The 14,360-nt window shown below is 37.7% G+C and overlaps 1 protein-coding gene across 31 annotated transcripts in view; it reads left to right on the top strand.

Moving 5' to 3' along the window:
- Positions 1-14,360, top strand: part of SYNE2 (spectrin repeat containing nuclear envelope protein 2) — a 370,575-nt gene that overhangs the window by 154,354 nt on the left and 201,861 nt on the right. For 30 of the 31 annotated variants that reach the window (XM_016926198.4, XM_009427921.5, XM_016926202.4 and 27 more), the window contains 6 exons: positions 2,053-2,203; positions 8,413-8,571; positions 9,531-9,692; positions 11,934-12,035; positions 13,247-13,447; positions 13,789-13,960. In XM_016926198.4, coding sequence (XP_016781687.4) covers positions 2,053-2,203; positions 8,413-8,571; positions 9,531-9,692; positions 11,934-12,035; positions 13,247-13,447; positions 13,789-13,960 — 947 coding nt within the window. The remainder of the gene's footprint in view (positions 1-2,052; positions 2,204-8,412; positions 8,572-9,530; positions 9,693-11,933; positions 12,036-13,246; positions 13,448-13,788; positions 13,961-14,360) is intronic. The other variant, XM_016926206.4, reaches the window with a different exon arrangement.

Below are 14,360 nucleotides of genomic sequence, written 5' to 3' on the forward strand. Positions count from 1 at the left end.
GAGGTGGGAACATCACTTGAGCCTGGGAGGTTGAGGTTTCAGTGAACCGAGATAGCACCACCGTACTTCAGAGCGAGACCCTGTCTCGAAAAAAAAAAGAAAATCAAGCTGTGTTCCTTCTGGAGGCTCTAGGCAAGATTCATTTCCTTGCCTTTTCCAATTCTAGAGGCCTCCCGCTACATTCCTTCGCCTGTGTCCCCCTCTTCCATTTTTAAAGCAGCAGCACAGGATCTTCAGATCTCTCTCTGCCCTCTGTTCTGTCATCATGTCTCCTTTGACACCTCTCCCTGCCTCCCTCTCAGAAGGACCCTTATGATTACACCAGGCCCACACGGGCAATCCTGGATAATCTCTGTAGTTTAAGATCCTTAGCTTAATCACCTCTGCACAGTCCCTTTTGCCTTGTGAGGTAACCTGTAAGGTAACATTCACAAGATCCAGGGATTAGGCCCAGGACATCTTTGGGAATTGGGAGCATTACTTTACCACACACCCCTACCTGAATGGGAGATGTTGCCTGTCAGTAACGGCTGTGTTTCCTGCAGAGCTGGGGCTAGTTGCAAAAATTTTTGAAACTGTGAAGACCATTACCTATCAGTCCCAGTTGGCAATTCTTATTTTTTAAAAATATTTGATATTATTTATTAATTTGCCAGACTGCTTTGGAGGGATTCAGTTTTTTATATATGATTGCTTGTGTGTCCAGTTGTCCATTCCATGGAATATCCTCTGTCCATCCCTCTTACTATCTACATGAGGGTGGGGAGTGGTGGAATGGGTTATCCCTACAGGCTGAACTGCCCAGGCTGAGGGTTCCAGCAGGGTTAGGCAGTGGGGGGTATTAGAGGGGAAGAAGAGAGAGGCCAGGGTGGTCTCACCATCCCGCTTTGTTTCCGCATGTGGTTCTGACACCACCTGACGGCACCGTCTTCTGTGGCTCGGGGCATCTCCCCAGCTTTCTCCTAGAGGCTGAGTGGCATGACCTATTTGCAGGGGTTAATCCCTGTGTGCCTCGGCCTCCCTGGCAGTTTCCCCTGATTCTGCTCTCAGAATTCTGATTCTCTCTTCAGAATTCCATTTGGGTACACCTCCTGTTTCCTACCGGAACCTGAGTGTACAGGAGTCAAGATGAACCCTGTATGTGGTATTTGATCTAGTCTACCCTCTGATTTTTTACTGAGGAGAGAATTGAGATTCAAAGAGGCTAAAGTAACTTATCCAGAGTCTCAGACTAAGCAGTGCCCAGCTGTAGTAGAAACCAGGTGTCCTAACTGCCACATTGTCTCACTACCTTACGTTTTAAAAAAGACTAAATCCAGAATGAATAGAATAGATATATAAAAGGCCAGGCACAGTGGCTCACACCTATATATAATCCCAGCACTTTGGGAGGCCAAGGCAGGTGGATCACCTGAGGTCAGGAGTTCACGACCAGCCCGGCCAACATGATGAAACCCCTTCTCTACTAAAAATACAAAAATTAGCCAGGCGTGGTGGCACTTGCCTGTAATCCTAGCTACTCGGGAGGCTGAAGCAGGAGAATTGCTTGAATCCAGGAGGCGGAGGTTGCAGTGAGCCAGGATCACACCACTGCACTCTAGCTTGGGTGACAGAGCTAGACTCTGTCTCAAAAAAAAAAAAAAAGAGAGATTAGATATATAAATACCCTGTGACTTGCTGAATTAATATTGAAATAATCTGCCAGAGTTATGTTAAAGGGGCTCTGTTTTCTGAGATGTCTTTTGGTTAATGATGAAATTGAGATGCTGATTCCTTAGGGTGATGAATCTTGTGTTTCTTTCTAGACCTTACATCTGGTAACTTTTTAATGTTCACCTAGTGACAGTACTAATCCAGAGATTATGCCATCTATTTGCCAGATATATTGATGTGCCATCATTCTTAGGTTAAATTGGTAAAAAGTATTAAGAACCACATCAAGAGGAAAAGTCCTTTACACCTTATTCATCATTTATGTGGGATACTTGCAAAGAGAAAGAATGGTTTTGCTATTTTTGGACATTTAGCTATTGTATATTTTTCTATTCATAGTCTTGAACAATGTGGGAGAGTTTTGGAGCTCTTAAAACAATATCAGAATTTTAAAAGCATCTTGACAACTTTGATTCAAAAAGAAGAGAGTGTCATCTCCCTGCAGGCTTCGTACATGGGAAAGGAGAACCTGAAGAAAAGGATAGCAGAGGTGAGTCCAGGTTCCATTAGAAAAAACTGCCCAGTGACCTCACTGACAGGCCTGGTAGTAAAGAGATATTATAGATTAAGTCTTTTTTGAAACTTCATTTAAAAGAAGTTACTAGTGACCCTATTTTACCAGGTATCTAAAAATTTGTTGTATTCATCACCAGGGCTGGAAAAAAGAAACAGTCGCCAAGTTGATGGTGGGTCACTTCTGTTTGGGTTTTGATGCTGGGGCTGTGTTTCTGCTCACCCCTGCTGCCACCTCTGTGAGGTTGTAACAGCCTTTGCACTGACTTTCTGTTTACAAGGAACATGACCCTTCATTGCAGGCTTGACAGAAGGAAGACGGTGGGAAAATCCTCTCTGTTGTTAGTAGAGTGAGGAAAAATTAGCTTTTATTTACTGATTTTCTGTGAAGATGTGCAAGCTTATTACCACTTTGCTCCATCTATGTTTATATTCTAAGAAGAGTAATATTTTTGGACACTAGGTGTCATTATTTTCTATGGTTTTATGTGGTTATCAACCAGAGTGGCAGAAGAATGGAATAGTTAGAAAAGAATATACTATACTGCACTATATGACTCTGCACCAGAAAGTTTCTTTCTTCCCTCCCCTCCCCTCTCCATGATTCTCCTGCCTCAGCCTTTCAAGTAGCTGGGAATACAGGTGGACAACACCACGCCCAGGTAATTTTTATATTTTTAGTAGAGACAGGGTTTCGCCGTGTTGGCCAGGCTAGTCTCAAACTCCTAACCTGAGGTGATCTGCCTGCCTCTGCTTCCCAAATTGCTGGGATTACAGGCATGAGTCACCACGCCTGGCCTTTTTCTATTGATTTTACAAGTACTAAGCTAAAGTGCTGTCAGGGTGTCAAAAGTATGTGAAATGTAGTTTGCTTGATATACTTGGAGGTTGGAAAGCAATTTTATTAAACTTTCCAGTTGTCAAGAGCAGCATCAGTGAAAGCTTAAATAGGACAATTTAGTCCTTATCTAGAACTATTAACCCTGAAGTTCAAATGACACCCAGAGTGTCAGGAATGGCCCTTGTCTGGGACCGACTTTCTCAGACTTAGTTTCTTAGAGCTCGCCAGTCGGAAGCAGCCCTGTTTAGATACCAGCTGTACAGTATGTGACTGTGTAGCTGATTTCTTGTCAGACTTAATCAAAGCTGTCAAGACCATGAGCAGATAGTCACAGTTGCTTAGATGTAACCTGTCTGGTTCCCTCTGGTGGAGGCAGCTTTTGGATTTGGCTCATCTTGGGATCTAGAAGGGTCCTGTCCTCTTTAAGTAGATTTAAAGAGCTCTGGTTTCCTAGGTTCTTAGAGAATCCAGCACGTTCAGCCTTACCAGATCCTCTCGGGCTTGTGTCCCAGTTCGCATAGCCACCCTTCTGCCGTGTCCCCGATAGCAGTCTCCTACCTTGTACTCTTGTTTTAGGATCAAAGTCTCTGCCTTATTCAACAGACCTTGAGACCCTTCCTTGTATGCTGACCAGATATCTAGTCCCTCTTGACTTGCAGCTTTTCTTGTTCATGCAAATCCTCCTCACTTCTGGCACCTTTCCTTAGCCCTGTTTTGATAAGTGTCAGTTATGATGCCCCATGCTGCGTGTGGCCTGTCTGCTGCTCTTCCCACTACCCCATAACTGTATAACCTTATAACTATAAACTATACTTTCTAGATAAGTTATTTATCTGACTAATAAACTTCTCGTCACCTCCAGGGAGCTGACTCCATTCCTGGGTGAGTCTCCCTAATCGGAATCTAGGCCCAGGTCTTGGTCTTTCTGCCATCGTTAGCTCCTCTGTGGCTATCATAACTGGACCTCACCTCTGTCCTCAGCTGTATTTGGCAGCCCCAAGTCCAGAGCCTCCCCAGAAAGTCAATCTCTGTGGGTATGGAGGGATTCCATTCAATCGGGTGAAGGAGGGCCTGAGAGTCTAAATATGTTTCTCTTTAAAAATGTCATCCAGTCTTTCTGTTTGTGGCTGTGTTTCTGCCTTAATGATTACCTTGAAGTCATTTCTAGCCTTTTGAGTTTCTATGGCACAAATGGCCTTGCTTCTTATTGGCTTCTCTGCACCCTCCCCACTACCCCGTCTCCTCCTAGACCAAGGTTTCCCCTTTAGTTTTGGTGAGTCAGTTACCACTCATTTTTCAGCTTTCCAGCTTCCCAACTTCTCACCTTCTACCTGAGAGTATTCTTATCCTCTATTCTCTGTGTGCTTGTTGGTTTGTACCATTTTAAATTCTTTTCTGTTATTAAAGTAGCATGTGGGGAGAAAACAGAGACAAACATATATATTTAATCCACCATGTTAAACTTGTTATTTAACTGTTTCAATCACTGGGTAAAACTGCCTGCCCTGAAGACATATTTGAAGTGTGTATATAGTAGAAATAAAAATTAATTAAATCTGCTTTGTCTGTACTCCTTACTCAACTGCAAAAGGTATTTTTAAAATTAATAAAATAATTATAACTACCTTTAAGAAGCAACAGTCCCAGCTTTCCTTATTTTATTAAAATGAGAATTGTACCTCTAGTATATGGGTACTTCATATGTTTCTTGAAATAATCTATTATTTTGTATGAAAGATACAGAAGTTTTAATACACTATTGTTTAATTGTTTGGTCAGGTTTTTAAAAAACTGTCTAAAAAAGCAGATTTTAGTACTAATTATTAACATAACTTTCAGTTAATTTTGTGATGACATAGGTACTATCTTCACAAACAGTCCATTTCTGTAGCATGGATCTTTATCCTGCTTTGCAGCAGTGCCTGGAATATGATACCACTGAGAACTTTTGTCCTTCAAAACTGTAGTAACCTGGATGTTTATCTAGGATATGGTGACAAAGTTCTACTCTCTTTAATGAAAGACAGAAGTGCAAAAAGTTAGAAGGCTGGAATGTCAGGAGACTATTAAAGTTTGGAAATGTCAAAGTGGGCCTAGTTCCCTTTATTTTACTCCTTCCATTCGCTGTAAAACAAAACCCATAGTTCTGCCAATGCTAAAAGTATACTCTCTTGCCCTTTCTTTTCTCATCATCCTGTGGAAGCTTGTGCTAGTTTAACAAGAAAGTTCTTTGCAGGCAAAAAAATTTAGTTTGTTCAATTAAATGAAGTATATCAATTAAATGAAATTTTTTAAATTTAATTGAACAAACATTTTTGCTTAAAAATTTTTTTCCTCATTAAATTTTTTTTTTTTGTATATTTAGGGAGTACAAGTGCAAATTTCTTACATGCGTATATTGTGTAATGGTGGAGTCTGGGCTTTTAGTGGAACCTATCACCCAAATAGTGGACATTGTACCCAATAGGTAAATTTTCAGCCCTCACCCAACTCCCACTGTCTCACCTTTTATAGTCCCCAAGGCCTATTATTCCACTCCATGTGTCCGTGTGCCCCCATTGTTTAGCTCCCACTTATAAGTGAGAACATGCGGCATTTGACTTTCTGAGTTATTTCTCTTAGGATAATGGCTTCTAGTTCCACCTGTGTGGACAAACATTTATTGTGTTCCAGTGCAGAGTTCTGAACCAGGAGAATGAAGACCTGGGTTTTGATCTCAGCTCTGCCAATGTATCAGTCAGCATCTAGTTAGAAGGCAAACCTCCCCAGTTATTGATTTTTCATTTTAAATATTTTATTTAATATTAATGTTTAAATTAGCCTTTATTTTGAGATAATGGTAAACTCACATATAAAAATAATACAAACAGATCCCAGATATCCTGTATTGAGTTTCCCCAATGGTAAAACTATAGAATATCACAATCAGGATGTTGACATCAGTGCAGTCAAGATAAAGAACATTTTTGTCACCACAAGGATTCTTGTTATTGTCATTTTCTAGCCCCATCCACTTCCCTCCTCCTCCCACCCCTTCTAATCCCTGACAGCCACTAATATAGTCTCTATTTCTATAATTTTATTATTTTTAAAATGTTAAAAAATATTTTAAAAATTTTATAAATGAAATTATATAGTATGTAACTTTTTGGGATTGGCTATTTTCACATAGCATTATTCTGTGGAGATTCATTCAGGTTCTTCCATATATTGATAGTTTGTTCCTCTTTGTTGCTGAGCAGTATTCCATGGTATAAATGTGTCACAGTTTAACTATTCACCCACTGAAGGACATCTGGGTTCTTTCCAATTTTGGACTATTATGAATAAAGCTGCTGTAAACATTTGTAAAGGAGTCTTCGGTGAATATAAGTTTTTATTTCTCAGGGATGTGTCCAGGAGTGTGCTTGCTGGGTCATATGTTAATTGCATGGGTTTTTTTGTTTGTTTGTTTGTTTTTGATGGAGTCTCGCTCTGTTGCCCAGGTCGGAGTGCCATGGCACGATCTCGGCTCACTGCAGCCTCCACCTCCTGGATTCAAGCAATTCTCCTATCTCAGACTCCTGAGTAGCTGGGACTACAGGTGCACGCCACTACACCCAGCTAATTTGTTTGTATTTTTAGTAGAGACGGGATTTCACCATATTGGTCAGGCTGGTCTCGAACTCCTGACCTTGTGATCCACCTCGGCCTCCCAAAGTGTTGGGATTACAGGCGTGAGCCACCATGCCAGGCCTGCATGTTTATTTTTTAAGGAAACTGTCAAAATGTTTTTCAGAGTGGTTTTACCATTTTATATGCTTTTTCTGCATTAACTGACATGATTATATAATTTATTTCCATTAGCTTGTTAAAATGGTGGGTTACATTGATTGATTTTTGGATGTTAAACTAGCCTTGCATTCCTGGAATAAACCTTATTTGGTCATGGTGTATAATTCCTTTTATATATATATATGTGTGTGTGTATATATATATAGCTGAATTATATTTGCTAATATTTTGTTAAGGATTTCTGTGTAAATATCCTTGAGAGATATTGTAGTTTCTTTTTTGGTACTGTAAAACTGGCTTTCATAAAATTAATTGGGAGTGTTTCTTTCTCTTCAGTTTTCCAGGAGAGATTGTACATAATTGCTGTTAAATCTCTTTTAGATGTTTTGTCAAATTCCCTAGTGAAACCATCTGGACCTGTAGATTTCTTTTTGGGGAGTTTCTACATTATTCATTCAATTCCTTTAATATTAATAGGGCAATTCCCATTATGTATTTAATATTGGATGAGTTGCAGTAGTGTTTTTCAAAGTATCTGTCCATTTCCTCTAAGTTTTCAAATTTGTGTGTGTAAAGTTATTTGTAGCATTAACTTATTATCTGCTTGATGTCTGTAGTGTCTGTAGTGGTATCCCTATTTCATTCCTAGTACTGTATTGCTTTCTTCTGTCTTTGCTTTTGTCAGTCTTTCTAGAAGTTTATCAATTTTACTGATCTTTTGAAAGAACTAGCTCTTTATTTTATTGTTTTTTTTTCCCCTAATGTTCTTATATTTTCAACTTAATTGATTTCTGTTTTAATTTTTATTATTTCCTTCCTTTTGCTTGCTTTGGGTTTATTTTGTTCTTTTCTTAGATTCTTGAAGTGGTCATTTAGATTATTGATTTCAGATTTTTCCTCATTTTTAATGTATGCGTTTAGTGCTATAAATTTCCCCCTCAGCAATACTTTAACTGTGCTATACAAGTTTTCATGTTTTATTTGCATTCTGTTTGATGTATTTAAAAATTTCTCTTGAGACTTCCTCTTTGACTCGTATTTAGAAGTATGTTGCTCAGTTTCCCAGTGATTGGAGATTTTCGTTTTGATAAAGTAGCATTTTTGCCTTTTATGTTAGAAATGATAAAGTTAGAATCCAAGATGTCTTAGAGTTCTGTTTATTTTATTCAGATAAGTGCTTAGGTTCTTTGATACTAAAAAGATGATTCTCATTAGGCAGATGTAGGGACTTTTTTTTTTTAATGCCATTGAATGCAGATGCTTTTTTTGGCAGGTAGAATCTTATTTCACATGGACAAGAAATATGGTTTTAGACCACTATAAAAATTTTATCATGCAGAGTGGGATCAAATTTGAGTATAGGGTTAACATTGAACCAATGGTTAGGATGCTAAAAACTTTTTATTGAGAAAGTGGGACAATAAAAACCTACTTTAAAAAAGAACAATGTAAGAAGATATTATGCTTTGTTGGGTATTGTTTTTAAGCTCAATATACAACAATAGAATTGTGATTCTTAGCTGTTTGTCTATATCAAAATATCAGAAATAACTTTCATATCTTTTTTACAGATTGAAATTGTCAAAGAAGAATTTAATGAGCATTTAGAAGTTGTAGACAAGATAAACCAGATCTGCAAAAATCTACAATTTTATCTAAATAAAATGAAAACTTTTGAAGAGCCCCCTTTTGAAAAAGAGGCTAATATTATTGTGGATAGATGGCTTGATGTAAGTGATAATTTCATTGATTGCAAATTTAATTTTGTTTCCAATATTTTGGTGTATCTTTAGTATTTTTATTTAATTCAAGATTCAAAAATACTCATTGTAAAAATGTTCAAATTATATAAAACTTAGGAATTAATTTTAACCCCAGAGTTGGGACTACTAACAGATGGGTTCATCATCTTGTACATATAGAAATACATACTTGGCTTTTTAAAAATAAGTTCATTAATATATTGCCTGTTCATGCAGTACACTGATGTTTAACTACATATTTAATATAATTTTGGTTGAGTAGTAATGATATTACTAGTTTTTATTAATTAGAAACTAAGAACTCATCTGCATTATATTTTCATCTGGGTTTTTAAAAGTACCATTTAACAAAAAAAATGTGGTTTAGAAATGAAGAAGACTAGACCCAGCATGGTGGCTCACATCTATAATCCTAGCACTTTGGGAGGCTGAGACGGGTGAATCACCTGAGGTCAGGGGTTCGAGACCAGCCTGGCCAACATGGTGAATCCTGTCTCTACTAAAAATACAAATATTAGCTGGGCATGGTGGTGCATGCCTGTAATCTCAGCTACACGGGAGGCTGAGGCAGGAGAATGGCGTGAACTCGGGAGGCGGAGCTTGCAGTGAGCCGAGATGGCACCACTGTACTCCAGCCTGGGTGACAGAGCAAGACTCCATCTCAAAAAAAAAAAAAAAGAAAAAAAAAAGAAATTAGGAAGACTATTGATTTCAATTGCATATAAGCTACAGCAAATCAGGTAAGTTTTATTTTTATTTTTTAAGAGAACTACATGATATGTTAAAGCAAATTTTTGTTGATGAATAAAGCAAATTATCCAGTAATAGTAAACTAAAATTTTATTTTAAAACAGTGTTTGGCTGAAACAGTGGTTTTCAGACTTTTCACTGCTACATATGTTGTTTCTCTTTTTAAATTATGGTAGATAAATGAGAAGACAGAAGATTACTATGAAAATCTTGGTCGAGCTCTAGCTTTGTGGGACAAACTTTTTAACTTAAAAAATGTCATTGATGAGTGGACAGAAAAGGCCCTTCAAAAAATGGAATTACATCAATTGACTGAAGAGGACAGAGAAAGGCTGAAGGTAATTTAACAGATAAAATACATGCTTTTCTTGGTACACAATTGACATTTTTTATTTTTTATGAATATAGTCAACAAACATTAGGATGCTCATATGTGACTTTGTTATCAAGAAAATCACAGACATTTTTGGATCATTATTCAGTTGTTGAATCTATTACCCTTACCAATACTTCGAAAGTATGGGATTTAGTAAGTCTATTGCTAGATCTTGTTATATAATGGGGAAACATGTGCTGGTATTACGTATCACAAATTGTTTTTAATATTTTGATAACTATCATGTAATTGTTTTCCTTTGTAATTCTACCTTATTTAGTTTATGCTTTATTTTAAAATTGCTATTACGCAAGGGGTCTATAGGCTTCACCAGATTGCCAGAGGGATTGGTAGTATGAAAAAGATGAAGAATTCCTAGCAAAAGCGCCAACAAAATGCATAATTGCTCCCGGGTAGCAATACAGACCCCAGGGGTTACCAGACTTTTTCTTTTCTCTTTTTTTTGAGGCAGAGTCTTGTTCTGTCACCCAGGCTGGAGTGCAGTGGCACGATCTCGGCTCACTGCAACCTCCGCCTCGTAGGTTCACATGATTCTCCTGCCTCAGCCTCCTGAGTACACTGGGATTACAGGCGCACACCACCATACCTGGCTAATTTTTTGTGTATTTTTAGTAGAGACGGGGTTTCACTATGTTGGCCAGACTGGTCTTGAGCTCCTGACCTCGTGATCCGCCCGCCTCGGCCTCCCAAAATGCTGGGATTACAGGCGTGAGCCATCACGCCCAGCCAGCAGACTTTTTCTTAAAGGGCCATATAGTAAATATTTTAGGCTTGTGGATCATTTGTCTCTGCCACAACTGTTCAACCCTGCTGTTGGAGCATTGAAAACAGCGAGAGACAATATAAATGCTTGAAAGCAGCTGGTTTCCAATAAAAACTTTATTTATAAAAAACAGGCTATCAGCTCTCCGGCTATAGTTAACCTCCGATCTAGACCATGATTTTAGACGGCCTTCTTTATATTTGAATTAAACAATGCCTTATAAAGATCAGAAAAAAATACATGGCTGAGTATCACCATCTTTATAGAGCTTCAAGAAAAGCTACTTTTTAAAACAACAGTCTCAGGTTGTGGCATCTGGAAAGAATCAAAGTTATTTCTCTTTCAACTCTAGGAAGAATTCTTCCTAATTGCTTGTTTACATATTATTTGTTTGTATCATATAAATTTGTTCTCAGCTGAGTGTGGTGGCTGACACCTGTAATCCCAGCATTTTGGGAGGCTGAAGCAGGCGGATCACTTGAGGTCAGGAGTTTGAGACCAGCCTGGCCAACATGGTGAAGCCCTGTCTATACTAAAAATACAAAAATATTAGCTGTGTGCGGTGGTGTGTGCCTTTAATCCCAGCTATATGGGAGGCTGAGGCAGGAGAATAGCTTGAACTGGGGAGGCAGAGGTTACAGTGAGCAGAGATTGCACCACTGTACTCCATCCTGAACGACAAAGGGAGACTCCGTCTCAAAAAAAAAAAAAAAAATTTGTTCTCTTGCTAGGTCAGAAAACAGCCAACTGTTGCCAGTTATATGTGGTTCAACGTAACATAAAAATGTATGCTAATGCCTCAGATCTTGTTTTGTCTCTAACTATTTTATTTACTTTTTAATTCATGTATTTATTTTTACATATTTGGAAAAAGTTTTTGAACTGTTTGGAGATTTCAAGTTTCCTGGATAAATGATAATTGGTATTAAGTGAAACTATGATTTTCTAAGTATAAATGAATCATTTCTAAGAGTCCTTTAAAGTTGTCTTGGATTACAGGTTGTTTAAAAATCTGAAGTTAAGAATTGTAAACTGACAGCTTTGGGCCAAAATCTGCTAAAATTGTGTGTCCGTGTGTGTGTGTGTATGTGTGTGCACGCGTGCAGATGCGCACACACGGGGTATGCAATTTATAAATATATTTATGAAATTGAATGCTTTAAGGCAGACCGTGCATTCTCTTGTGGCACAGGCCTAGCCTTTCTCTTGTCTTATACCTAGAAAGACGCTTGGTTGTAGCATTTGCCTGACCCCTGAAGGCACTTGGATTTGTAACTTCTAGGACTCTGACAAAACACACATGATTATGGGAAATTCAAGGGCTCTCTCAGTTTCTATATATAAACAGTAGTAATTATGGGTATCAGAAAATAAGGTATGAAATAAAAAGACACTATCCTTTAAAATTACATGTTTTAGGAAGAATTACAAGTCCATGAACAAAAAACTTCAGAATTTTCTAGAAGAGTGGCTGAAATACAGTTTTTGCTCCAAAGCAGTGAAATACCTCTTGAATTGCAGGTAAGAATTTTTATTTAAAAGTTTCAGTTATTGAGGCTTCAGTAAGCCATAATCATATCACTGCACTCCAGCCTGGGCGACAGAGCAAAACCCTGTCTCTAAAAGAAGAAAAAACGGCCCAAAGATTCTCTATAACAGGGGTATCCTGTCTTTTGGCTTCCCTGGGCCATATTGGAGGAAGAATTGTCTTGGGCCACACATGAAATACACTAACAATAGCAAAAAAATTTCATAATGTTTTAAGAAAATTTAGGAATTTATGTTGGGTCGTGGATTGGACAAGCTTTGCCCTATGGCCTCTAAAATAATGCTTAAAAACCATGCATTCTAAACATAAAGCCTAAAATAAAATTAGGATCATTTATTCAATTCCTATGTTAAGTCCCACCAAATTTCTAATAGTTGTATAGTTAAATATATTTATTCCATATTTAGCATGAATGATATTATATTTTTGTAGTCCTTTATTTTCCCCTCACCTATTTCACAGGCCTCAGGTATGGAGGGCAAATGTTGCCTGTGCGTCTGTGTAAAGTAATGATTATTTTCTATGTGTTTCTTGGGTATAGGAAGGAGAATTTCACTCAAGTCATCCTAGGTTTATTATTTGCTAGATGGAGAAAGAGAGAGATTGCCCCAAGTATGGTTTTCTGTTGTGTGAAGAGATTTGTTTTTGTTTTTCTTAGATCTAGGTACATAGTGGTTGAATATGAGTGCTGGAGTTAAGACCTTCTGGGTGAGGTTCCGGCTGTACTACCTACTAGCTTTATAATCTTGGACAAGTTACTTAACATTCTTAAGCCTGTATTTTGTACACAAAGTGCTTACCACAATGCTGTGTACATCATAAATACTCAATAAAAAGCAGGCTGTTTAATTTTTTTCCATATATTTTTCTTTATATTTTATGTCATGAGCACCATGAGACAGCACCTTAGTTGGTATGCTAGATTAAACTTGTGTTGAGGGGAAGGATCAAGTTTGTCTCTTAGAAAAAAATCAGAATATCCATTCAGTTTTTTTTATGTTATGCTTTATCCTTTAAAGGCAAAATTCAAATTGTATCAGTGACATAGAAAAACGTAGAGCAATGAGAAGAATGCATTTCACATTGAAATGAAGTAATCTCAACCCATTCTCTAGCAATGCAGTTGTCTTAAATCTAGTTAAATAATGACTGTTATACAACTTCATATATTTCATGATTTCAGGTCATGGAGTCCTCTATTTTGAACAAGATGGAACATGTACAGAAGTGCTTAACAGGAGAATCCAACTGCCATGCACTCAGTGGCAGCACTGCTGAGCTAAGGGAGGATCTCGACCAAGCCAAGACCCAGATCGGGATGACTGAATCCCTCTTAAAAGCCCTGTCTCCTTCTGACAGCTTGGAGATCTTCACTAAACTAGAGGTGCTACCGGGCTGCTTGTCTTCTGTGGTTCAGATTTATTTTCACACTATTTGCAGTTGTCTTGAGCTCTTAGAGTTAATAAAAATAGAAAAAAAAAGTCGAAGAAGAAAACTCAGAAAAAGCGCTTTTGTATATTTAGCATTTTCATCTTTGAATTGCTTTGTGCATGATAATTATTTGATATTAACTTGCATTGTATCATACATTTACTAGCAAAGAGAAAGTGAATCCACTCAACAGAGAGTCATTGAGATTTTTACAAAACAATTGAGATCTAATATGCTTTGTGTAATTTGAGCCTGTTTTAAGATTTAATGGTTGTTGTTTGTTTATGCATTTAGGAGATACAACAGCAAATTCTACAGCAAAAACACAGTATGATATTACTTGAGAATCAAATAGGTTGTCTGACTCCTGAACTCTCTGAATTGAAAAAGCAATATGAAAGTGTCAGTGATTTATTTAATACCAAAAAAAGTGTTTTGCAAGATCACTTTTCTAAGTTATTGAATGGTGAGTGCAACATTTCTCTTATTTTGTTTCTGGGACTCTTGAAGTATGAATGTAGTACTGTGAACACAAAAGCTAATCTAAGCCTGACTTAGAGATGGTTTGCACAGACTACATTTAAGGAAATAATAATCAGATAAATCTTTTGGGAGCAAAGACTGATTTATGCTTGACATAAATAACACCTAGTTCTTGCAAGCTCCAAACCTTTATTTCTTTCTTGAAGGTAAGTCACTAAGGTCCTAGTGTTTGACCTGCTCATTGTGGTTGGTGAGTCTGGGGAAATACTGGTGCACAAGCGGTCCAGGCAGTGTCTTTGAGTGTCCTGTATGCTTGGACGTTTGGTATAGAAAATACACTACAATTATTTGATGAATTGTAGTAAAAATACTGGAGGCATAGA

The sequence above is a fragment of the Pan troglodytes genome, chromosome 15 (assembly GCF_028858775.2).
Source record: "Pan troglodytes isolate AG18354 chromosome 15, NHGRI_mPanTro3-v2.0_pri, whole genome shotgun sequence".
Lineage (NCBI taxonomy): Eukaryota > Metazoa > Chordata > Mammalia > Primates > Hominidae > Pan > Pan troglodytes.